The 24,310-nt window shown below is 41.7% G+C and overlaps 1 protein-coding gene across 1 annotated transcript; it reads right to left on the bottom strand.

Moving 5' to 3' along the window:
• Positions 1-1,503: 1,503 nt before the first annotated feature.
• On the bottom strand, positions 1,504-21,979 carry lrig3 (leucine-rich repeats and immunoglobulin-like domains 3). Its single transcript, XM_046379298.1, has 19 exons — positions 21,484-21,979; positions 17,249-17,320; positions 17,061-17,135; positions 10,571-10,705; positions 10,169-10,312; positions 9,570-9,713; positions 9,325-9,468; positions 8,117-8,260; positions 6,251-6,331; positions 6,051-6,122; positions 5,468-5,539; positions 4,952-5,115; positions 4,243-4,578; positions 3,845-4,126; positions 3,223-3,699; positions 2,906-3,064; positions 2,675-2,815; positions 2,241-2,495; positions 1,504-2,155 (listed from the first exon to the last, which is right to left on the bottom strand). Exons 1-19 carry the CDS (start codon positions 21,678-21,680, stop codon positions 1,911-1,913), a joined length of 3,339 nt encoding a protein of 1,112 aa, XP_046235254.1. The 5' UTR covers positions 21,681-21,979; the 3' UTR covers positions 1,504-1,910.
• Positions 21,980-24,310: the final 2,331 nt, after the last annotated feature.

Genomic DNA, 24,310 nt, shown 5'->3' with positions numbered 1-24,310 from the left:
AACAAACCACCAGGCGAGAAGGGCTGAGGGGATGAGGGTGGGAGGGAGGCAGAAGAGGTGAGTCATTCAGCAAACAGAGTCTAGTTTGGGCTAAGATATATTGTGCCATACTGTTCTGACAGCAATTTGTGGGTTTAACATAAATGACATATAATTATTTTAAGTAGTATTTAATTATGAGCTCTTTTATTAATAGAACCACTATTAATGGAATTCATCCTGCGTGGCGACCTGAGGGGAATGGTGGCCCATCGAGCCTAGCTGTTCCTGATACTCTGGACCGTTGGCATCTTTGTGAAGGAAGAGAGCACAGGAAATGTGAAAAAGATCTCAATTTGGATCCTTTTAAAAAAGTAACATTGGGAAAGCTGGAGAATAATAGGCTGGAAGGAGGAGTAACAGGAGTATTACTTGTCCTACTTTGTTGCTCTGGAAAGTAATACTAAGTGTAGTGGTGGCATTTAAAAGATGTGTTCAGATTTCTGTCTTAACAAAATACTCACATGTCCACTGAAAGATGGGGTTCATGAATACTCTTTGATAGTCTTTGGTTCAAAAACACCTTCTTAGTTGATTAATTAATTCTTAAATGGATTCTGAAGTGTGTATTTTGCACAAAAGTGGAACTCTTGCACATCTCTTCCATAAATTGTATTAGGAAGCGATTACTTCATGGCCAGTGTAAAGGAGGCATTGATTTTCCTAAGATGCTGATGACAAGTCACCTTTGTTCATCCAACTAACATTCTTGACGGTTCAAGTTAGGGGAAAAATTTGCTATGATTCGATTATTCTGTTGCTATCCTAGGAAAAAAATAATGCCAAAAGAGGAATGTGACATTAACTCTTTTAAAATCTGTATGGTCATATGAACAAGGTATTAAGACAGACTGTCATTACTACTATTAAAATAGAAGTTCTATCAACTACTACTAGTATACTATTCTGGTAAAAGCAGAAGCGGCAGCAGGGCTTGTCCTAAATGTAGTGAACTATGCAGTAAATTGTAGTAGTAGTAACAGACCAATGGTAATTACTAATAGTAATAGTAGTATTAATGATCTTAACAGTGGTAGGACTAGTTGATACAGGAGTTACAACAGAATTAGTGTGTGTGCTCAATACTGATGTCTTGTGTATGCTATTATTTGTTTCTATTATAATTATTCTAAAACTCAACAACAGTAGTAGATGTATTTCTATCATCATATTTGCAGTACTTATTTAAATCATGCTCCTGCTGAATGCTGAATTTTTCACTTTTCACTCTTGCCCAGTCTTTCTTTGAACCAGGTTGTGATACCTAACAGTTAAATGTGCTCTCTGTCTCTCTCTTAGTGGGAGGCCGACTGATGACAGAGCTGAAGCGCCCTTGGCGGTCTGTGGTTCTGCTCTAAAACATCACTGTATGACACCCATCACTAGCACCATGTCTTCAAAACCTCTCATACATGTCCTGCCTGATAAAGACGGTAACAACACTGAAAAGTCGTAGCACTGAAGTGAATGTAGCAGCACACATTAAGGTGTTTTTATTGTTTACATATGTGCAAAACACTGCTTCATTCAAAGCTGGAATAATGGAATAGGCAGGGCTGCAAAATACTCATACACAAAAGGTAAGCAAAAATAATGGAATCTGTTTATATACAATTTACAAAATATAATAAACTTTTTATAAAAATGTATATAATCATCTATATTATTTAACTGAAGCTGCATCTTTAAAGAACAGCTGCTAAAATGCTCCTTTTTGCTTTTCATTAGGAACATCAAATTGTCCGTTACATTCACTCATTGCACATTTGAGGAGTCCTTTATTGCAAAAGTGTCCATTCAGTGAGGTAGAAATGTTCTCTTTTTTTTTTTTTTTTTGGTCATCCTCTTCTTGAAAAACAAGAGTCACTCAGCTAAGTGCTCGTTCTGCACTGTGGGATGGGACCAGTCCTGCTGCTGTCAAATGGCTGTTCATAAACACTGCTGCTCTGCTCTGATGTTGAGTCCTTGGTGAGACCGTTCTCCTCCTGGTCTGACTCGGTATCTGGAGCGGCGTAAGGATTCTCATGCAGAGTTATACCATTATGTGTCACTGATGGTGGGCCAGAGCCTGGGTGCAGGTCATTGTAAGGTCTCCATGGAGCTTTCCCAAACGTTCCTGAGTGAGAAAGGTGCGAGAAGAAGTCAGACCAACACAGGAAAAATCTGCAAAAGTTTGGAAAACAGGTTAACATAAGACCTACCCATGAAGGTGTTGCAAGGGGAAAGACAGTCATGAGGTTTCCCGTAGTCGTTGATTTCTCCCTCCTCCATGGACGGTCGGCGGTCACTCTGCTGGTGGGAAGGGCCATGATGGAGACTGGCATTGGGGAGCTGCATCAGGACAGTGGAGGAGCAGAGGTCAAAATGCTCAGACAGGAAGTAGTCCCTCCTTTTAGAGCTTTTCAGGCTTCCGGTGTAGGAGTCAATACAGACGGGCCTTTGGTCGATGGAACAGCCTGAAGATTAAATAAAAAAAAAAAAGAGAAAAGAAAATTATTAGTTCCATGTGAAAAAGAAAATAAGAAAGATGAAGTCCGGAGACAATGAATGTGCTTTATGTATTGTTGGACAGAATGTTCTGAATAGGACATTGACGAAAAGAACATTTTCCATTTGACGGATAATTTGTAAAGACCTGGGAAGACTTCTGATGGGTCAGTGGGGTACATGTTGTCTCGACGAAGCAGTGAGCTAATTGGACCTTGATAATGGCAGAGCAGAGGATCGATTGCTGCCTCCAGATCTGCTTCACTTCCTGTATCCAGCTGACAAAGACCTGTGTGGCCACAGTAAAAATATCTTATACGAAAAATGTAATGCTTAAGGATAGAATTTTAGGACAAAGAAGACAGGGCAGGTGTTTTACCATTCATGTCTTTAGGCTGCAGGTAGAAGCCACTAATTGATGAAGTCATATACTGATGGCTGCTCCCGCTTTCTGATGGTATGTAGCCGTCTTGTCGGTCAGCAAGTGTGCCCTGGGATGACAGGTAGCTGGGAATATCTGCAGGCAGGTTGGTCTCATCTAGAAAGTAAGAGCATCAAGTTTTATCATACACTTCCATTTTTATAGTTTGATTGACATTAAATGTGGAAAGAAGAGAGTCCTTGTACAGTTCAAGGAAGCTTTTGTTCATATGGATAAAATGAGATTCCAACTATGAAAAGCCATCAAGAACCAACCTGTGTTGGTGACACTGCAGTCCTCGTTGCGTCGCCGGGTGTGGTAGATGATAACCACCCATACCAGGGATGTGCCCACCACGCAACACACCACAGCTATGATGACAATTCCCACTGTGGTCCACCCATCATCGTCCGATCCTGCCCCGCTCACCATGCTGACTCCAATGCCACCTTGTCCTCCAGAGTCACAGTTGGGATTTGGTATAACTGCCAGCCTAACGTTCCCCCTCTCAGTGCCCAGCGTATTGGACATCTCGCAGGTGTACTTCCCCGCATCAGCCTCTGCAGCGTCAACAATGATGAGGAGCTGGTTGGCAGCTGCAAAGAAGTGACGTTCGGTCACTACCAGTGGGCTGTCGTCTTTGGTCCAGTTTAGCCTTGGTGGAGGGCTTCCGCCAGCTATGCACTGAAGAACAGCAGTTTCGCCTTTAGCCACAGTGCGATCCATGAGGGGCCGCAAGAAAGAGGGCGTTTCTATAAAAAGGTTTACAGCAACAGAATACGTTAGTGTGACAAGGAGTGTACAGAGCTTATCTATTCTTCGTACAAGCCTCTGAACCTAAGACAGGGATTCCAAATGGAGAGTGTGACTTTCTGCTCCAACAATGCTGCTTCTCACCTAGAACAGTTAACGTAGCATTTGCAGAAATAGCTCCTGCTGTGTTTTGAGCCGTGCAGCTATAAATGCCTATGTCCTCAGTCTTTACGTCCACTATGAAAAACACATCATCCTCTGGCATGACGTGCATACGGCGTTCACGGGCGGCAGGAAAGTCAGTGCCTCCGTCTTTCTGCCAAGCGATCTGAGGAGAAGGGTGACCAACAGCGGCACACTCCAGCCTGGCTGTGGCTCCAGCACGGATACTCAGGTCCATTGGCATCTTGGTGAAGGAGGGGAGCACTGGAAATGAGATAAATACCTTACATTTAGATCATTTAAGACTTTGTCAGGCATTTTATGGACCTTTCAGACAGAGACACATTCCAAACAATTGGTTTCTCCCATCTCAAACTTACTGTTGACAGTGAGTCTGGCCTTAGTGGAATATGATGAGCCAAAGTGGTTGGAAATGACACACTGGTACTTTCCCTCACTGGAAAACTCCACGTTACGTAGCTGCAGGGTGGTCGTGTACTCTGTCACTTCCGTCTCACCTCCCACACCTGCCTGCACGCGCAGGTGGGCCTGGTTGTGGATCTCAGCGTCGTTCAAGACCTCGTTGTCTTTCTTCCAGGCAAAGGTCATGGGCGAGTCGCTGGAGCTGGCTGCAGAGCAGATGAACGTCACATTGGTGCCCTTCAGGGCTGACTGGGTCTCCGGCTGCACTGTGATCTGAGGCTTTGGAAAGTCATCTGGGAAAATGACAAAAGGGAGAATTTGAAATTGCTGTATAACAATTTCTGTGTTCAAATCTGGAATATTTAGCAATGTTTGGCAATTTCTTTGGCATTTCATTGGCAGATGAAGCTCTGAAAGGGGAAAAATTGAACTGAACTATTTCCTCAATAGTTTACTCTGCTGGTAACCAAGAAAGCTGTAAACTTAGTAAATTTCCATAACGGTTGCTTCATGACACTCAATAGCTTGTTCAGGAGTTGGGGAGGAAAATACTGAACAATCTGGGTCAGTTCATAAACGGAAAACCCACCATGGATAGATGGTGGTGTTTAAGTCAGTGCAGTATGTATGTGTAAAGGTGTTAGACCAAGTGAATGCATCACTCACCACACACAAACTCCTCCTGGCTGACGGCGAACACACTCCTGCCCTTTAGCATCTGTGGGTGGGCACAGCTGGCATTGACGCAGGGCAGAAAGGTTTGTTCTGCCACCCAGACAGGAAGCCACTTTAGCTGGCAGTCACACAGCAGGCTAGAGGTGTTCAGACGTCTGCCAAGATACCAGACAAAAATTATTCACAATGCAGCAATGTCACTTTTAATGGTTGCTTTTCAGAGGTTTTGGTCTTGCATAGGTTATGAACAATGCTTGACACAACACAAAACTTTTTAAAACTGCGAGAAATATGTCTAACATATGATCCATTACAACACATTAAAAAAGAAAAAAATGTCTTGCTATTTACTGGAAGTTATGGCAGTTATCCTTTTGTTACCAACACTGAACTAAGCACCATTCGGTGCCGACTTTCCAGCAGACTATAATGAGTTTCACCTGGTGTTCTGTCCCACATCAACAATGAAACACTAACTAAAGCTGCCTTTAAAATGATCACACTTACAGCTCCTGCAGATTCTTCATCTGAGAGAAAGCATTCGCTTGGACAGACATGATAGCATTATTACTCAAATCTCTGTGGAGAAAAGAGAAAAGAGAAATTAGGACTGCTAAAATCCTCACAGAAAGACGGCAGTTTTTTCTGCCAACATCAGCCGTATAAAGCGAAGGCTGCAAAAACTTCAATCGAGGGAAGAAAAAGGTCTGGGCTCCAGAACAATAAAACTCTGGGCAGCAGTTTGCTGTGTTAATCAACAGAGGCCCAACTCTGCTGCTTTGAGCTCTGGCAATGGCTGGGAAAAAACTCTAATTAGAATCAAATGCAGCTGTTGTACACTCACTCACTCACACACACACACATGCACACACACTGTTTCCTCGACTTGCCTAAGAGATCGATATAGTCTGGCACGCATGTAAAGATACTAATGGCAGTGTTTTTCTTGACTCCACATCAAAGTGGACGAATGGGAGAAGACAGTTTGGGTGTACCACTCTGACAAACAGCCTCTATGTCTCAGCGTGATTCACCCTGCTTAGTTTACAGTTCGGGTTTTTGGAATCAGTGAAATGTGAGGCCGACTCACAGGTGCTGCAGCGCGTCCAGGCCAGAGAAAGACTTCTTGGTCACCGAGCGAATTTGGTTCCCCTGCAGAAATCTGGGAGAACCACAAAGAATCTGATCAATTTCCAGACTTCACTTTTACTCGGTGTCCTTATTTCATGTCCATGTTTCATTAAGTCACGCAGTTGAGGGTGAAACATGTTATGCTGATCATGAACTCACAGTTTTTTCAGCTTGTCCAATGCAGAGAAAGGCCCATTCATGTCTTCAATGGTCCAGGAGATTTCATTCTTTTGCAGATCCCTTTCCAAAGAAACAAAGACAGACCACATTGTAAAAAATCCACACCCAGAAAACAACTGCAGTTGCGATGTTAATAAAACTTTATGCGGCTTTACATTTCGTGTGAGTGGGAAAATGTTTGAGACTTTAAAATTATATTCAAAGAGGCTCTATGCCTTACAGGAAGTTCCTTCCTGGCCTTTGCGGCACTTTTAAAAGTCTGCAATGGCTTTTCTCTGTTGTATAGAAAAAGAAATTTTACAAGGAAACACTGCAATACACCATGTGTTGCATTTTAAACTTCATTTGAGTGGATAAATATACTCTGCATGCAATGTATGTGAGTGACCCACAAAGGAAATGCTGCCACAGATCCTCCATCCACCATTAAATACATTATGAGTCTGTGATATTTCACACATCATACGGGTTCTTTGGTGACCAAAACTTCTTCCAATCAAATTAAGGTCCCTCAACAGTGACTGTGACAGTGCTGTTTTCATGTGACAAAAGGAGTGTTGCTCCTCAATGAGAACCTAACCTGCACCATCTGTTCCAAATCCTAACTCAGCCTAGTTAGCTATAACTTGTGTTTTTTTTTTTAAGTGGAACTATAAATAAAACTGTTCTCAACACACAGAATAGTAAAGATTAGTTGTTACTATAACATTCACACCCAGTCAGTCAAAATGAGACATTCTACTAGCAAACTAACAGAAGTTTTGTCGGTTCAGTTAGCTGCGTGATGGCAGCAGACAGCGTAGGTGTAAATATATTGTAAAAACAAATCTAAGAACTAGTAATTACTTAACAAGGCCAAGTTTAAAGTTAACAGGTGGTGCAACTGGCTTTGATGTACCTCTCACAAAAAGAAAAAGGACTTAATTTCAGTGGATTTCTCCCTGATTTTTGAACATCAGGGCAAAAAACCAAAAAAAAAACAAAAAAATATTCTCTTCTGATTTTGAAGGAGTGACACCAAAAACCTGACAATTAATGTTGATGTTACTTGAAGCATTTTCTACTATCAAACTCAAACTGTGACAGCTGAAAGAGTATTTTTTCCTGCTACAGACACCAAACAATTAAATACACAGTATTAAAGTAATAACATCACTAAAAGCCACAAATTTCCAAGACATATTGTCTCCTTTGATCCCTGAGCTGATCTAATACTTTCAAACAGTTACTTTCTTCCATGGCATGTCTGGTTACAGTTGATTGAGATTGAGTAATGGTGTGCGTGCATGTGCGTATGGGACAGGGTGGTGGATTTGAAGGCCTGAAGCAATCCATGTCCACCTAACTGCACACCTGCCCTACGGTGACCTCAGCAGCACAGCTCACATTTGGTTCCAGTTAAAAAACCAGGGCAAATGTTATGGAGTCTCTCTGTGGGAAAGGGGGATGGGTAGATGTCGGCTGGAGGAAGGGAAGAGGTGGAGGGGTTGTTGAGGTCGAGGTTGTGCCTTTTGGAGGGTTTTTTTTTTTTTTTAATGTGTGTGGGGAGACCTCAACACAGTAATCTATTTCACATCCCCAAAACAAATCAGGCAGGATATTTCCGCTGAGGCAGAGGATTGATGGTGGAGGTGGGTTTGAAGAGAGTTGGAGGGGCAATAGAGCAGCATGTATAAATACATGCAGTGGTTTAACATTTTAGGAATGGCACTTGTTCCCTTTTCTTTGTCAATGAGAAGATCAATACCACTCTTAAATCTGGTAACAAAGCTATCATCACTTTGACACATGTCCCAGGAATGACTCATATGGATGTTTTGTATAGGACTTTTGAATTCAACTCACAGCATCTGAAGGTTGGAGAGGCCACGAAAAGCTCCGTCTGCAATAAAGCTCACACGGTTGTTTCCAATGTGGAGCTCGTCCAGCAGGCTGAGGCCTACGAAGCTGGATTCCTCCAGTCTGGACAGATGGTTGGATGAGAGGTTGCTGTTGGACAGTCAACAAAAACAGTAACATGAGAACAGTAGAACAGTACACATCAAACCTGAAGAGCAGAAAAAAACCACAAGATAATCTCTTGATATACTGTTACTGTAGTTGGTTACATTTTTCATGTACATCACTTCCTTTGTCTTGAACCTCTTCTACGATCACATGGTTTGCCGTTTTGTGCTTTCTTGCTCTTTTGAGAAAATGTACTTGACCTTACAGCACTATAATACATATAAAGTCTCACTTTCTAAATTCCTTCAGTCCTTTAATTAATTTGAAAGTTCTGAAGTCCAACCTCATGTACACATTTAGCTGTCTGTTATTTGCTTCTATTAATTAATTTGTGACGACCTTTTTTGGACGAGTTTGATGAGATCAAAGCAGAAACAAATAACTCTGAGAAGCAAGTTCCTAAGTAAACTCAGATGAGGATAAATCAGATAGAGGGGCATGTTCCCAGCCAAAAGGCGGCTTGTTTATTCTCAGGTTCATGTGATAAGAGCAAGAGATGCAGAGGGGGGGAAAAGAACAACAACCTATCTGTGAAAAACACTGCAGACATGGCAAACACTGAACTGACCGCTGCTGTAAACAACAGCCACAACAAAGGAAATTCAGTCCACTTCCAGGAATGTGTGTTGATGGGTGGGAAATCACTCAAGTTTGTGGGTAATTTAGCGTTTCACAAGCCAAAAAAAAAAAGCAAATAATAATAGATTTCAAAAGGAAAAATAAGTGGGACTTCCGGAGGGTGATGTTCTTGATGTTTTTGGCTCAAGTGACAGAAGAACAGAGAAGACGCAAAGGGGTGTGTAATATGTTGGCACTGGCTGGCAGAGCATAAGAGACGCTGCTTTGTGTGTGTGTGTGTGTGTGTGTGTGTGTGAGTGTGGGGGAACCCGAGCGTGAGGGAGGGCAAGCGGGAGTGTTAGAGAGGAGGAGAGGGCGACACAGAGAAGTGTTGCGAGTTCAGAGTGTGAATGGAAAGTGAGGAGGGAATAACGAGAGGGAGAGAGGGGGGAAAAAAAGGGAGGGAAGAAGAAAAAAAATGGACTCACAGCTCACTGAGTTTCTGGCAGAACTCCCAGGCATCAGGTCGGATCCTGCTGATGGCGTTGTGGCTGAGGTGGAGCTGCTGCAGAGTCAGCAGGCCGTACAGCCAGCCCTTACTCACCTCTGTCAGGTTGTTGTAGTCCAGCTGCCTGCAGGCCCACACACACACACACACACACATAATGAGATTTTATACTACATTTAAGTCATAATGAAAGAACAGATCTTAATCCTTTGTAAATTTGCTTACAGGACTTCCATGTTGCTGAGGCCCCAGAATGCTCCATCCATCAGGCGGCTGAGGCCATTTCTCTGCATCTTCAAGGAGCGAAGAGCATGCAGGCCGTGGAACGTCAGGCCCTCCACCCTGCGAATCCGGTTCCTACTCAGCTCCCTGAAACACACACTGAGCATCAGAGGACAAGCAAGGAAAACACACACATGGCAGGAAATGTTGTGATCTGTACATCTGTACTCATGAAAGTACTGATTTTAGGGTGGAGAGGCTCTCAGAAACGAGCCAATATTAATTTTTCCTAAAATGCTAACAACCTATCAATATGTGGGTAAATTATATTTTCATAATGATATACTGTCACACAGATACAGTGGTTGGGTGCTAGCCAATCAGAGGAGGCTGTGCCATGAGAGAGACAGAAGTCCGTTTCCCAAGGTATTGTGTACCCTCAGCTTTACAAATAACAAGCCTTCAAACTAGTGTGTAGACAGCAAAAAGATCGAAAGTTCTTACAATGTCTGAAAAGTCTCAGAAAGTATCAAGATGTTGAAATAAGACACAAAATGAATCATCGTGATTTGAAGCATTGATTGTGATATTTGAAAGCTTACAGATGCTGCAGGTTGGGCAGCTGGAAGATCTTGGCCGGGATGGCGGACAGACGGTTGCGGTTCAGCCGAAGAACCTGCAGACTGCTAGACAGGTTGGTGAAGCAGCCCGTCTCCAGCGACGAGATACGATTGTTGTTCAGGAATCTGACAGAGATTTAAAAGACGCAATGAAAACCTTTATTACATGTGGTTAGTTACAAACATAAAAAATATACATTTCGGGCTTTTCTCAATAACTACTGTACATGAGAACACAATGAGAAAAATGTGTGGTATTGTGATGCATTTACTGCTGTGCTGTGTCATGGATTTCTGTGATGCACTAGGACCCACTAATTGATTTGGGTGATATGTTTTCCCTGAGCTGCATAAGGGGGCACTAACAGAACTGGTGACACTCACAGGTTCTTGAGAGGCAGAGCGGGGAAGGAGTTGGCCTTGATATCCACAATGTTGTTGTTGCTGAGGTCGAGCGTTTCCAGAGCGAGGAAGGGCCCAAGCTGCTCCACAGAGATCCTGGTGATCCTGTTGTTTGCTCTGAAAATACAGACACCAGCGCTCTAATAAATGACAAAAATACTGTGTGTTTGACTAGTGGCGCACACCAGCTTCATGTTTCCTGACAGACAAACAGTCAAGTCCCTCAATTAGCCTGCAGTATTAAAAAATGAAACTCTCACGCGCTTGCACACCTAAAACTTACCACCCAACGTGAAATGCTGTCAGTTTTTTTTCTTTGCTGATGTTGCGTTTATATTTCAAGGAAGCCAACAAATTGCTCAGTGTGATCAATGTTTCTGCTCCTCACACCAGGTTCAAGGAACCTTTGGGTTTATTGATGTGTTATTTTGTTTATAAGGTAATTACCAACAAGGTATTTAAAAAAGTAACCTGCCAATTACATAGCTGATGAATACCATTCCCTCAGTGAAAGCATGCCTCGGCAGAGGCCAGCAATTTCCTGAGCTGCACGCCTCCTAAATTGCAGTGCAGGGACTGCTTGGTTATAAACAGAGCCTGTACAGTGCACTCTTTGTGTATGAGACTCGGCAGTAGGGAGAGAGTGAAGGGGGAGGCAGGAATTCCCTCCAATGCCCCAGACTACAGGCCTCGTTTTCAGTATTCATTGAGATGGTTACACCCCCCCTCCAGCTACACCTTACTGACCAGAGCTGTTAGTTTTTGTGTTTAATTTTTCCAGCAGACCTCAAAAACATACTGAGCACATCCCTGTGGATGTAGTATCATTAATGTTTTATTGTTGGAGTGTGTCAGTCAACCGACACACACTACTGGACTGCTTGACAAGAGAGAAACTTTTAGCAGATTAATGAATCAGCAGAGAATTCATGGTAAACTATTCTGATAACCGAGTCATTGTTTTATTAAGTTTTCAAGCAGAAATACTAAACTGACCGCGGTTAAATTTATGACTTACGAGTTTTATATTGAAACACTAACTTCAGTCAGTCAGTTATAAACAAGTAGACAAAAAATAAAAGACAAGTTGAGAAAACCTCTGGTCACAAATGTCTTCCAGCACATCGTCTCTAGTTGAAAAAAAAAAAAATCTCAGGATGCAAATCAGGTATCAGTGAGGCCTTTGCACTCACCGACTCTGCTGGTTAATCCAATCTTGATCTCAGATTTTATTCTCATGTCATCCACCTCAGGCAAACATGAGACAGCATGGCACCACACTGCTGTGAAACTGAGTCCCTCCTATTCAAAACACTGTGTGGTAACATTATCAAGCTCCTCTCTTGTGGAATCATTTTCTCGGTCCGGGAGGCAAGCTTTCCTTTTTGATAAAGCTTAAGATTAGGGCCGGCTTAGGCTAGACCCCTGGTTGTGCTGCTATAGGCTTGGACTGGGGCTTCTCATGACACATCTCTCTCCTCCTCTCCCTCTCCTTCTCTACACATTCATGTCCCATTAAGGCATTTTATTAACTTGGCCTCTTCCTGGAGTCTATGCGTTCTGGTCTTACAGGTTCAGATCAATCTTGATAGGACCTCCTGTTGTTGTTCTGCTTGATGCCCACTGCTACGATTAATATTAATATTATTATATAATTATGTAGATAAATATAATCATTTTAATCTTATTGTTGTTATTGTTTTTACTATTACTATTTTGGAAATCTTACGTTTTAAACACAAAGATAGTATGATTCACCAGCTGACAAGGATATAAGACGACTGGCAGCCTGGATTGTGGGATATTGTTGGGATAAAACCCGCCAGAGCATGTTTCTGAGCTTAGCACTTGAGTCAATCTTGGTGCTGTGGCAGGGAAAGACTTTCTGTTCAGGATGGGGACAGAAGATACTACAAGCAGAATTTACAAATGCAGAATTTCTACCGAAACTGCTGAATGAAATTAAATCAAATCATTGCGGCCTTAAATTGTTATATTGTTTAATGGAGTTTGGTATATTTCTAACATTTAGAATTTTCATATCATAACGAAAATACACCACTGACCTACACCTCAAAGCCTGGGATAGGGGCCTTTATGAATAAAACCGACTTGTCTCCACACAGTTCTTTTGTGTGGAGATTTGCGGTGGGCTTTCCATGCACCACAGCCCCCTGGTCCCAAACAAAAGCGGCACACACCACCCGTGTCTCAGTTTTCATGTTCCCCTGACTGGTCGCTGAGAGAAGGAGGGCCGCCTGGCGAAAAGGAACCAGTCTTTCCAGTTTCTCTCAGAGGGAAAGTAGATCCATGAAGAGGAGCTGGAGCGCACTTCCTGTCTCGAGGACAAGGAGATGGACCCTGAGGTTTGACTGCTGAGGGGGGGGGGGGTTCAGAAACCTGACCAACTTACTATTCTATCATCATATCAGCCCTCTCAGATTTATTCTAGTTATTTTGCATCATAAACTCTGTGTGACTTCATAGCCAGACGACAAACTCCAGTGCCCCCCCCCCCCACACACACACACATCTGCACTGCCACCCCGTCAGCACTCCTCTGTCGTCTCCACACACAAACAAGCTGAGCATTGTACACTTTAATTACACACACTTAAAATTTGTTCATCCACTTTGCTAGCAGATAACGTGATTATAGAGCCATTACAAAACGTGGCTGTAGGGCTTTGCAGCTGTTAGTAGAAGTCAATGGAAGGCCAACTGTGTGTCAATAACAGCCTGAGGCATCTTGAGTTATTGATCAAATATGCACATACTATTAAAGTGAGGCAAGTAGCAGACAGACACGGAATCAAAGCTGCTGTGATTACAACCACAGAAAGTGTGTATTACACATTTAATTCTATACACTTTTTCGCTAACTTTTAAAAATAATATTACCAAATCCTGATGTCTCAAGACTTACTAAAACTTCCAAGAACTTCATGAAATGTGAGTCTTATAATTGTGGGTAAAGGCTGTGGGTTTCACACATGCACCTATCTACTAGCACTCTTGAAGAAACCCCAGAGTATTTCTGGCCTCTAGCACCATGAAACTGACACTTACACACTGAAAAGTTCTGTTGTTATGTCAAATCCAAAGATCCTCGGTGAAATTTTTTTGTTTCTGCTCCTGATTTGCGTTTTCAGCAAAGATATGTTCACCGAGCAGTGACTAATTCTTTTAATGGAGAAAGATCTTTAAATGGAAAGTCGCTTTTTCTAAAATCGGCTCACTCATAGTGTATGTGTGCATATGTGCGGTGATGGTGGTGTGTGTGTGTGTGTGTGTGTGTGTGTGTGTGTGTGTGTGTGTGTGTGTGTGTGTGTGTGGTATTTCCTATTGGAAAAAGAACAGAGTTTTGAGAAGCCATCTGATGACTTCTTCTCTCTGCAGTGGCGCCTGTAATGAAAACCAGGGTTGCATTTGCTGCTGAGAAGCCATATTAAACTCTGCACATATCTCACTCAAATGGCTGAACCATCTTAACACGCCGGCTCACAGTTGGAGTGGAGAGAAAAAGGGATCGTATTGACATGTGAACTGTAGGACCTTCATATAAAATGACAGGGGAGCTGTAAAAATCTTGATGTATCAACATATTTCTATGTTGCAATCAAAAACAAAACAAAAGGCATACAAATTTGAGCCTTAGATACTGTAAGTTCACCAGTGGATTTTAAATGTGTCCTTTGCCTGTTTCTACGCTCTCTGGACTGGTGTTTCTGGAGTGCAGTTCCCTCAGAACACCTGTCACTCAAACTGTGTGGACAGGACTCTTGACATCTTCTGACTATGAGAAGTACGTTTCCTTGGGCTGCAAGCTTTTCTTTCAGCTACTGTGGCTTTTGTTGCACATCCTGACTACTCAGTTCTGTTTCTGAACAGAAGAGAGTCTTGAATCTAGTGCTGAAATGGTTAAGATGAATCAATTCATAGAAAACTGGAGTTAGTTTAAGTCATTACTAAGAAAAAAATATATGCTACACTTCCTATACTGTAACAGCTACCGCTCTAGTTTTTAATTCTCATCTTCAACAAGGTTGCCGTTTCTGTACACATACCAAGAGGCTCACCTCCTAATATACCTAATCAGAACCTGGAATCTCCAAGTCATTTGTTGAACCCCCCTGAACACAGGCAGAGGGATTTAGCGGCGGTGGGGTTAACCCCCTCCATAAATTCCTGGGAAATTGTTCAATTAATTAAGATGATCACGACTCAATTACTACCAGCTGCAGGGTTATTGCCGTTTGTTTTTACTCAGAGCTGCGAGGTCAAAGAAGTCGGTGAGAGCTGCCGCTCTGTCTGACTGGCTGTTTGAATAAGTGCTATTCGATACCCAGAGGTCTTTTTTTTTCTTTACTACCCTCCCAGCTTGAAGAAACTGAAGGAGAGAGAAAAATGCTGGAAAAAAAAATCTCACTGCACCACCTAATATGAAGGAGGAGGGTGACAGCTAACACAGACATTAAGAGAGCCAGTATAAATTTCAGTTTCTTCTTTGTCTGTGCTGTTTTTCTTCTTATTGCTTCTGGGTGATTTGAAAAGAATTATACTCCTCACTCAATCAACAACAGCACTTTAATGGATTCAAAATGCGGTGTCGAGTCTGGGTTTGACACATTAGGGAGTTTTTGAGAGTAATACTGTTGTTTTAGAACAAAAGCAGCTCATAAGCATAGTACTGTATATTTAAATTTGACATTATTAATGCAATGAAATGCTCACATTGTTCTTTTGAGGGCTGAAAGACAGTTTTTTTTAATTACTTTGCAAACAGTTTAATTTACTGTGACACTTGCACAGAATACACCACATGTTTACCTCAAAGAGTGGAGCCAAGAAACTAATTCAAAAAGTCAAAATGCAAATTCAATTTAATTTATTTTTTTTTTTTGGGGGGGGGGGGGGGGGGGGGGGGGGGGTGTACTACTGCTTTAGTTGGTCTGGTATGACCAGCAGCTAACAGTGGCTAAAGTAGCTAATGTTAGCAAAGCTTATGTAGATATTTCTGTTTAACTGACATTAGTGGGCCACTCTGGTGATTTTATCACCATAAGATGTCTTATTTCAAGATATCTAAGTGTGTTTATTCTTATTCTGTAGCTCAGAGGTCTCTATTCACCAAAAAAAGCTGTAGTATTTACCTAGAGTGACACAATTCTGGGTAAACCAAACTGAACAACATCCTCAAATCAAATAAAGAAATTATGGTTTGGACAAAGTCTGGAATTTTTAAAGTGGGTCTCTGCAGGAATTCTGCACTTGAATCCAGACTAGCTCAAGGGTGCTTGGACAGCACACTTAGCAGTTGTGGTACATGAACCTGTGACCTCTTTCTAACTGTTAAGTGAGCAACAGCATTTCAGGCCAGGTGCCATTTGTATGTGGAACAAATAATGATGTCAAACCATGCCAAACCAAACCAAATTCAAATCTGAGCTACAATTTGGTAAGAAAACTGGCAAAAATCCCCTTCATATAATACAGTGAAATATGACATCCAAGGTGTAAAAAGCTTTCCTTAAACAAAAAACATCTAGCCCATCTTCCCCTGCTGAAACGTGTAGCTGGAGGTGACACTCCGGCACTAAACATGCTAACAGATTGTTGATGGCTGAAAGCCTTGCAGCTGCCACAGAGCATCGTGTTGGGGCTTGATGAAGAATACGCCCCATCACGCCGGGAGACGGATACATTCTTCCACAATAACTTCACGTCGTTTGGTTTTGGAAAGGCATGCCACAGAAAGCAAATAAAATTGTTGAGGTTTCACACACTAATATCTGGTGTTTTTTTTTTTTTTTTTTTCAAATCATGTATTGCACAACCATATTCCAAAGGACCTTCTGGTTAAAGTTTGAATGGGATGAAATATGAAAAGTCAAATGTTTTTCAGTGAATTTATCAACAGGAGTGAATTTACTCTCACAGTATCAGCGAAGCGCTTAAAGACACTGTTGTGTTGTGCTGCACATTTAGACAAAAACAGGGATTAAGTGGCATCTTTAAAGCAATAGATCCAGACATGTCTTATTTGAGTCACAAACAGGGCCACACAGAAGCACGTAATACATCCACTGAAGCTTAAATCGCCAAATTTGGCTTTCTGTCATTTTCACATGACAGATATTCTTTCTTTCCAGCATCACGTCACTGCCTCCAGGTTAAAAATACACCAACAGCACCAACAGCTTCCAGACAAAACATTTCCATTCCTGCTGATGGCATTTGTCTTCAACCACATGACCCGTCTGGGGCTGGGTGCCATGTCTCCAACTGGCCCGTCTGGGAATTGGTTCAGCCAAAAGGGTTGCTCTCTAAAGCAAAAAGTGGGGGGGCGGAGGACCACTTCCCAGCTCACTATTTTAACCAGTGATGGCAATGCTGGTTGAGGATTACCCTCCAGACTGGGATGAAGTGAGTCTGGAGAGATATTTAATGCTTTGGGAAGAGCTTTACTTACAGAATGAGTGTTGTGATGCGTGACGCAAAACGGCCCAAATCAGGTATTGCCTCCAGTTCATTGTGGTTCAGCTTTCTGTACACACGAAGAAAAAGAAACTGTTAAATGTTTGTCACATGCAGAACAGTGACAGAGGAAAATCCTGTGAGTTTACTCTAGAAAGCGCTGAGAACACAACGCATACTTACATTTCACTTAGATGTTGTAGTTTGGAAAACAAAGTGCTGTCAAGCACCTGCAATTTGTTATGGCTCAGGTCCCTGGGAGGGAAAAAAAGGCAAAATTAAGGGAAAGTATACACCATAGACTGTATTTCTCAGCTGCTGCAATCTTCCATTTTGGTCTACACAGCAAACACAATTATGCACAAATTCTCTGTGTTATTGTGCCTTAACACTGTGAACAGAGGAAAAGGATGAAAGAAAACTCACTGTAATTAAACCGTGAGATGGTGCAAAACTAATGGTGATTGAATGAAACGGAATGGTTGGGAAAAATGGTTGGGACTGATTTTAAGCAGAATCAGTTGATGATACGTATATGTCACATCTGAAAGCAACTGAGAAAGTTCCAAAACAAACTGCTTCCCATCCGAGCTCTCCAAAAAAGGCCTACAAGTTAAAGGCCTCGTGCTGGCATTTTATCCCTTCTTTATAACACAGAGGAGAAGGCCCATGCCAAAACGACTCACTTCATATCCAGGCCTCTGTTGAGAGGCAGAGCCAAAACAGACAAGCTGATAAGTTATTGAGGGGAGAGATTCTGTTTGTGCTGAAAAGGAGGCTGAAATCTGGTGAGGGAAGTTGATAAAATGCTGGAGTTGAGGTTTCAGTGCTGGCCGAGGCTTGATTCACATCTCTTTTCTGGTGTTTGGACTTATATTTACTGCATTCCTATTTTGACTTTAATATGAACAAATTCAACATTACTTTTTATTGGTGTGTGATTTATTTTCTGTCTAGCACCTCACACATTTTTTGAGTCTTTCACCTGAAGAATCCTGTGTGTGTACAGCATCCCAAATCTCTGGCATGCGTGCATTGATTAGTCAAGGTTTCTATCAGAACTCCTCTAGAATCTAGCATATTTTTTGAAAGCGTCTTAATCAATCTTTCCAAATGTAAAAGTATGTGTACAAAGGTTGCTTACTGCTTATTGTAGTCTTGAGTAATGCTCAATTAGTTCTGGTTCATGTCTTGATTTTGACCAAACCCCTTTTGGATCTGGGCCTGACACACAAACCTGGCTGAGTCTGGTCTTGGACTCGACTGAAGCAGTCTTGGCTGCAGCTCACCGGGGGTGAGACTCTTGTTTTTGCTGCCTGTTTTGAAAAGGAGCCTGAAAACCAGCTCAAGGAGTCTGACGAGTGGAGCTCCATGCGCCATAAAGTGGTGGAGTTATTGACGCTGCTGCGCACGATCAACGCCGTGGTGCCAGACACTTTTTTTTTTTACACTCCCTCACCCTCTTCCCCTCCTCCTCTCCCTCATCTGGAATCCATCAAGGAACTCGGGGAGGAGGGGAAGAACCCATCAAGTGGTAATGTATTCACAATACCGGGAAAAGCGAGAGGGACGCCTTTCAAACGTCTGAAACACGGCTGTTGAATTTTCTGGGGCCTGTTTTTGTTCTTTGCTGGAAAGTTTCATGAACCACTCAAGCCGAGTTTTACTTGCCTCGCTAACCCCCTGGTCCTCCTCCCTTTCTTTCCGAGCACAGAGCCGTATGTTGTTTTTGTTGTTGTAGTTCCAGTGCTAGGGGCCATATGGGAAAGGTGTCCTATCATACCCCCTAGATAAACCCTAAGTAGCTCTGACACTTCCACTTCCCTCACAAAGCAGGCTCTGAGCAGAGCGAGATAACAAACATCGCTGGGTACAGGCTTCAGCCTATCTGCCGGTCTGGTGAAAATGTACGGCGCGACTTTCTTATCAAAGACTAAAGAGTGAATAAACAAGTCGCTCTTTAGGTTACAAGAGCTGTCAGTAACCTTTTAGATTACAATAATGGGCAGATTTCATATTAAGTCCCATTTTGTTTCTAGGAGGCAGAAAAACTCTCAGTGGTTGTGTCACACTTTTGCAGGTGAAGACATCGGCTTCTGTGGACTGCACATTAGCCAGGCAGAACAAGTGGCAAAGAGCAAACCCTGACACACATATAAATACAAGTCATGTTTTTCTAATTATGAGTTTGGAGGGTCAGTGTTGCTAGTTTTTATGTGTGGCAGCTTATTATCTTATAGCTATTAGCTAAAATATCTAGTTAAAACCTTCAGGTAAGTACTTAATGAAACAAACCCCTTAATGCATATTGTTCAATATCAGAGCAGTAAGTTTCCCAATTCCTTAGTTTCCTTGCTTTAAATTTAATTTAAATTTAGGAATGTTACGCAGGTAAGTAGACAATGTACCAGTAGATTGATAGCATTAGACACAAACCCCAAGGATTCCTATTACTCTTGTACATCCTGGTTTTTCACTGAACATTACCTGGTCGAATAAAAGTAGTCCCACAGCCCCTGAATATTAGCTAGAAAATTGCATTAACATGGCCAGGTAAGTATCCAATGAAAATTAGCATTAGCTACACCAAACGCACAAATTGTTAATGTCACCTACTTCTTCTACCTCTACTTCTCATGACTCCAAAAAACATCCAGTTTCTCTGCTAAATGTCTGTGAAACTCTCAAAGGAGTCTGTACGTCCCTCCACAGAAAGTGTGTTTTGTGTCATTCTGTGACTTAAAGTTCACAGTGTATCAAGCTTTTAAATGGTAGCTTTCCCTCAATGCACATGTTGCTTTCAAGGTAAAACCTAAAGCTTAAAAAAAGTGAAAGGGCATTAAAACTGGGTAAAAATCTGTAGCCTATTTTCCTCAACAGCCTCCCACATATTCATGGATTAATCCTACTTCTTCATGCTCTTCACCTCTTCTCCCTCCTACTTTCTCCTTCCCCCCCTTTTTTCTTTCTGTGACTTTGTTTCGAACTAATCCTACACGCTCCTCCTTAATCAGTACCATCGCTGGCTCTGGAGTTGCTAATTCAGCAGAAATAATGGGGTGCTGGAAAACAAAGGGTCGGCGGTTTAAGGGGTTTAAGATGTGCTGGAGAGCCACTCGTAAATTAGCATGCCAGAGTGAAAAGAATTTTCCCCCCATGTGGAACTTTTTCTTTTTTTTTTTTTTTTCATTTTCTTTGGAAGGCTGGCCTTGGTTATGAGGCTCAGGCTGGGTCTGTTTTCTCTGGCAACGTCAAGTTTCCAGAGCTGCACATTTTAGAAAGAGAAAAACTAAATGCAATAGCAGGACAACAGCTTCGACCAGGCAATGAATCAAGTACTAACACAGGACAATAAAAATCAAGTACCTCAGCTTAACACAGGACAATAAAAATCCAGTAAGAATAATTATCTGTGAAGTAGAACAAACTCAGGAACATGCCATTAAAGTTGTATTTGGTATTTCGGCTCCAACAGGCTTCAGGCCGAGCTCTCAGCTTATGGAGCCATTTGACAAACAGGAGGGTAATGGAGGCATTACTTTAAGAAACAGTCCAAGGCTGTACACAGACTGCTTCTGATTTATGCTTCTGCGGCTTTCAAGGCCTCAGGGTTTGAAACCTGAACACTAAACCAACACTGAAACACACCAACAGCAATCACTGCAAATAAAAATCTGGATGCTGTCACACCATTAGAAACATTATGAATGTCTTTTAGTTGCATTTTTTTTTGTACTATGGGAGTCCAACAACTACTAATTATGTTGGCATTACTAAAACTGCTAGTACAAGCACCATTACAATTGCTTTCACCGCACAATGACACACCAGAAAGGCTGATTTTTAAACACTACCTGCAGGCGCTGAGAGGACTTCTCGATTATTATGCTTTAACTAAGGAGTTAGGAGGGACTGACAATAGCACATTGATGTGTAAAAACACACTGAAGGTTAGCTTGTGCTTCCCTGCTGGCCTCAAGCAGCTTGACATTCTGCTGTAGGCATCAGTATATTAAATGAAAACTATTAAGCCACATAAATAAACTAGCAACGAGGTGTGAAGAGGCAAGACTTTCATTCCTGAAGCGAACCTTCATGTGGTTCTGCAACTTCATCCGAGCCAGAAACTTTTCCTGAAAGTTTACCAACTGAACAAGATCCAAAGTAAAGTAAGGGCCAGTTTCAATTAAATTAAAGCACAAGTATATGTAGTGAAGTGATACGTGATTTTTTTTTCTGCAAGACGAGGTTCTTTATGTGGTTTACAGCTCATTCACTACACCAGGAATGTGGATCAGCCCAAGTGTGCCGAAGGAAACCAAATCGATTTAGTGAGAACCCATTAACCAGTTAAGATAAAATGCAATAACTATCCATGACGGAAAGAAGGCACACAATGGCTCTTTAAATGGACTCACAGTTGAACTGTCCATTCCGGGATCGTGTCTGGAATTTGGCCCCTTTTCAGCCGACTGCAGTCCAAAAGCTCCCCAGAACACGAGCAGGGAGTGGGACACGTCCTTGTGTTACCACCAGATCCACGCTGTAGTCTCAAAAACAGAAGAAAAACCACGGCAAAGCCCGCAAAACTGCGAGGCTGCGTAGAGGACCACATTTTCTCTGGCCACACAAGAGTACACCCCTCTCTAGTCGTTTCTTCAGAGGACGCGCAACCAATCCAAAGAGTTAGAAATCACCATAAAAAAGGGAGAAAAATCCAAAATCTGCTGCGTGTTTATCAACACGGTCGATCCTTACATCCACTCCTTGGTTGTTCTGCGGGCCGTAGATGCGAAATGTAAAAGAAAGGTGTTTTTCTGAAACTTGCCCATTCCTGTGGAGAAACTTTTGTGCCGTGCGCTTCGCCCCTGCTGTGGTTGGGGGAACTTGTGCTGCTGTGCAGGATCCCCACAGCGCAGCGTGAGCACACAGCAGAGGTATGCGAGGGGGAGGGGCCACGGGGTGCCTGGGACATGTAGTCCACGCTGCTGCCCCTGAATCCTGCCTGTTTGGAGCCTATTAGGAAGGACTTGAGTCAAATTATATACCAATTTAAGCATTACTGTGACACCTGCACCACACGTCCTTATTTATTTATTTATCGTATATTGGCTCATTCTGAGGAACGTGAGGAGAAAGTCGAGAAAAACAGCCTCTTCGTTACTCCTCAAAGGATGGAAAATCTTTTAAGATTTTGTTACAATAACAATGAACCATTAACAAAGCGGAAAAGGATAATTTCATGCCACTTTTATACATTTGATTAAAACATCTTTAAGATTTCTAATAATAGTACAATTTTAAATACTTGCAATTAGTGCAGTATTTTTTAAGAACTGATTAAGCCAGTTATTTATTTATTTATTTTTTTGTTTGTTTTGCAAGATGTCTGATAGATGTGGAAATTGACAGACTTACATTGTTTTTGTTATTATTATTAATGTTATCCACTATTAAAGAAGCTAAAGAAAACTAATATTCACATTTCTGAGCTGGAACCATTTTGGCTTCAGTGCCTCTCGGACTGCTTAGTTTTATTCTCATCCAGAAAGTGTCTGAAACATAAGTTCTGACTAGCTTTTCATTATGGAATAACAGAATGACATAGTTTTTAAAAGTAGTTTTAAGCACTTTACCTCACACCAGGAATCAGTGTGCACATAACTAATGAAAAGTGCTAATTAGACAGAAGGCTAAATCTCACCTTGTTGTGGGACACACAACAACCTCATTCACCTTAAAAGTAAAGTCACTAACAGATGCTTTAATTAACATTTTACACTTGAAAGCCAACTGAGATTCTCTCATTTGCAATTTAAAAGGTGTGTGCTCTTTTTTTCATTTCCACATTAAAAGGCCCTTCATGGGATATTCATGCCCAGGCAGATGCATCAGGTTCCCCTCAGGCAAAGTGTTCAACAATTTCCTGTTGACCAAGGTCAGACTTTCGCTGTCCACGGGCACTTCCCCTTCCCAGTGAGGGCACAAGCTCATTAATCTGTTGACATGCAGATGAAAGTCAGACTGATCTTTATTGTAACTATATATTAAAAAAATGAAATGTCAACGGGTCACTCTGGGTGCTGCATGTGCATGAAGGATACAAAACGTACTTTTATGAGACTGTGCTCACCACATGGTTAATGTTCACGTGGGTATTAATTAAATGATGGGTTTTAAGTCTTTCTCAGCATATGGACCTGGCCTATACTTTGAGGTGCGCAGGTTAAAAATAAAAGATAAAAAGTCATGACGGGATGAAATTTTCAGACATTTTAAGGACCATCCACTGATTTGGTTGCGTTATGTTATGTACTTGTAAATTGAGTACGTTTGTGAGTGAAGTCCTTGTTATTTCTTAGGAGCCTAACCACTCTCACCACTTGTGATTCACTAAATCAGGCTGCAGAATTGTAACTAAAAGACACAGTACTGCTTAAATTGGTTTACGAAAAGCCACTGTAGCATCTCAAGTTAACATGACCCGTGGTAACAGTTTTAGGGAGCTAAAATGAACAACCATTCCTTTTTAAATGCAGGTATGACTTTTATTTATTGTCGATGAATGAATGCAATGGCTGATTATGCTAACTCCATCCAAGGAGCACTCCATTTTGTTAGACTTTTTAGATACTCAGTAATGTTTTCATCTAATCTTTATACTTTAAGTACACTTTTTACATTTCACACATTACTAATTTAATTCTGAAAGTTAAACAATAAGGATAGTATTTCATTCCTTATTTAGATACTTTTCTAATATCTCTGATCACAATAAACTAACTTGTTAATGCACATAGTTGAGGACAATAAACATCTGTGAAATGCTACATCCATCAGTACCAGGCATCATTTTTGAGCAAACAGCCTGAATTGTTTCGACACGAGGTTGTTTTCTGCTCTTACAATGCAGCTGATTAGTGATAAGCATTCCCATTGTTTGAAAGTTGTCTTCTGAATGGTTTATTGCCTCTGTAACAGCTGCTCTTTGCTCAGGTAGACAGTTGCTTTGTATTCAGAAAGGGCAAATGAGGCAGCTGCAAGAGGAGAAACCTCAACACACCACTCAGTACATGAGGGTCATTAATCGATAAAGAAAATACTGCACACGCAAGTTGTTCTTGGTAACATTTGGTCTAATAATCTCATCATAGTTTTTGCTTTTATCATCTTGTTTAATGTTGTTTGTCTGCTCTAACAGCAATTAAACATTTGGACAAAACACCGCATGTGGCTATTCCTGCT

The sequence above is a fragment of the Scatophagus argus genome, chromosome 22, assembly GCF_020382885.2.
Source record: "Scatophagus argus isolate fScaArg1 chromosome 22, fScaArg1.pri, whole genome shotgun sequence".
Lineage (NCBI taxonomy): Eukaryota > Metazoa > Chordata > Actinopteri > Scatophagidae > Scatophagus > Scatophagus argus.
Note: the sequence above shows the minus strand (reverse complement) of the source record. Positions and strands in the feature narration are given on the sequence as shown.

Coding starts and splice junctions, on each gene's coding strand:
- lrig3 (XM_046379298.1), bottom strand. CDS start 21,680: ATGTGGTCCTCTACGCAGCCTCGCAGTTTTGCGGGCTTTGCCGTGGTT. Junction 3,700..3,844: donor TGCTACGTTAACTGTTCTAG/GTGAGAAGCAGC, acceptor ACCTTTTTATAG/AAACGCCCTCTTTCTTGCGG. Junction 2,816..2,905: donor GCAGCCTAAAGACATGAATG/GTAAAACACCTG, acceptor GTGGCCACACAG/GTCTTTGTCAGCTGGATACA.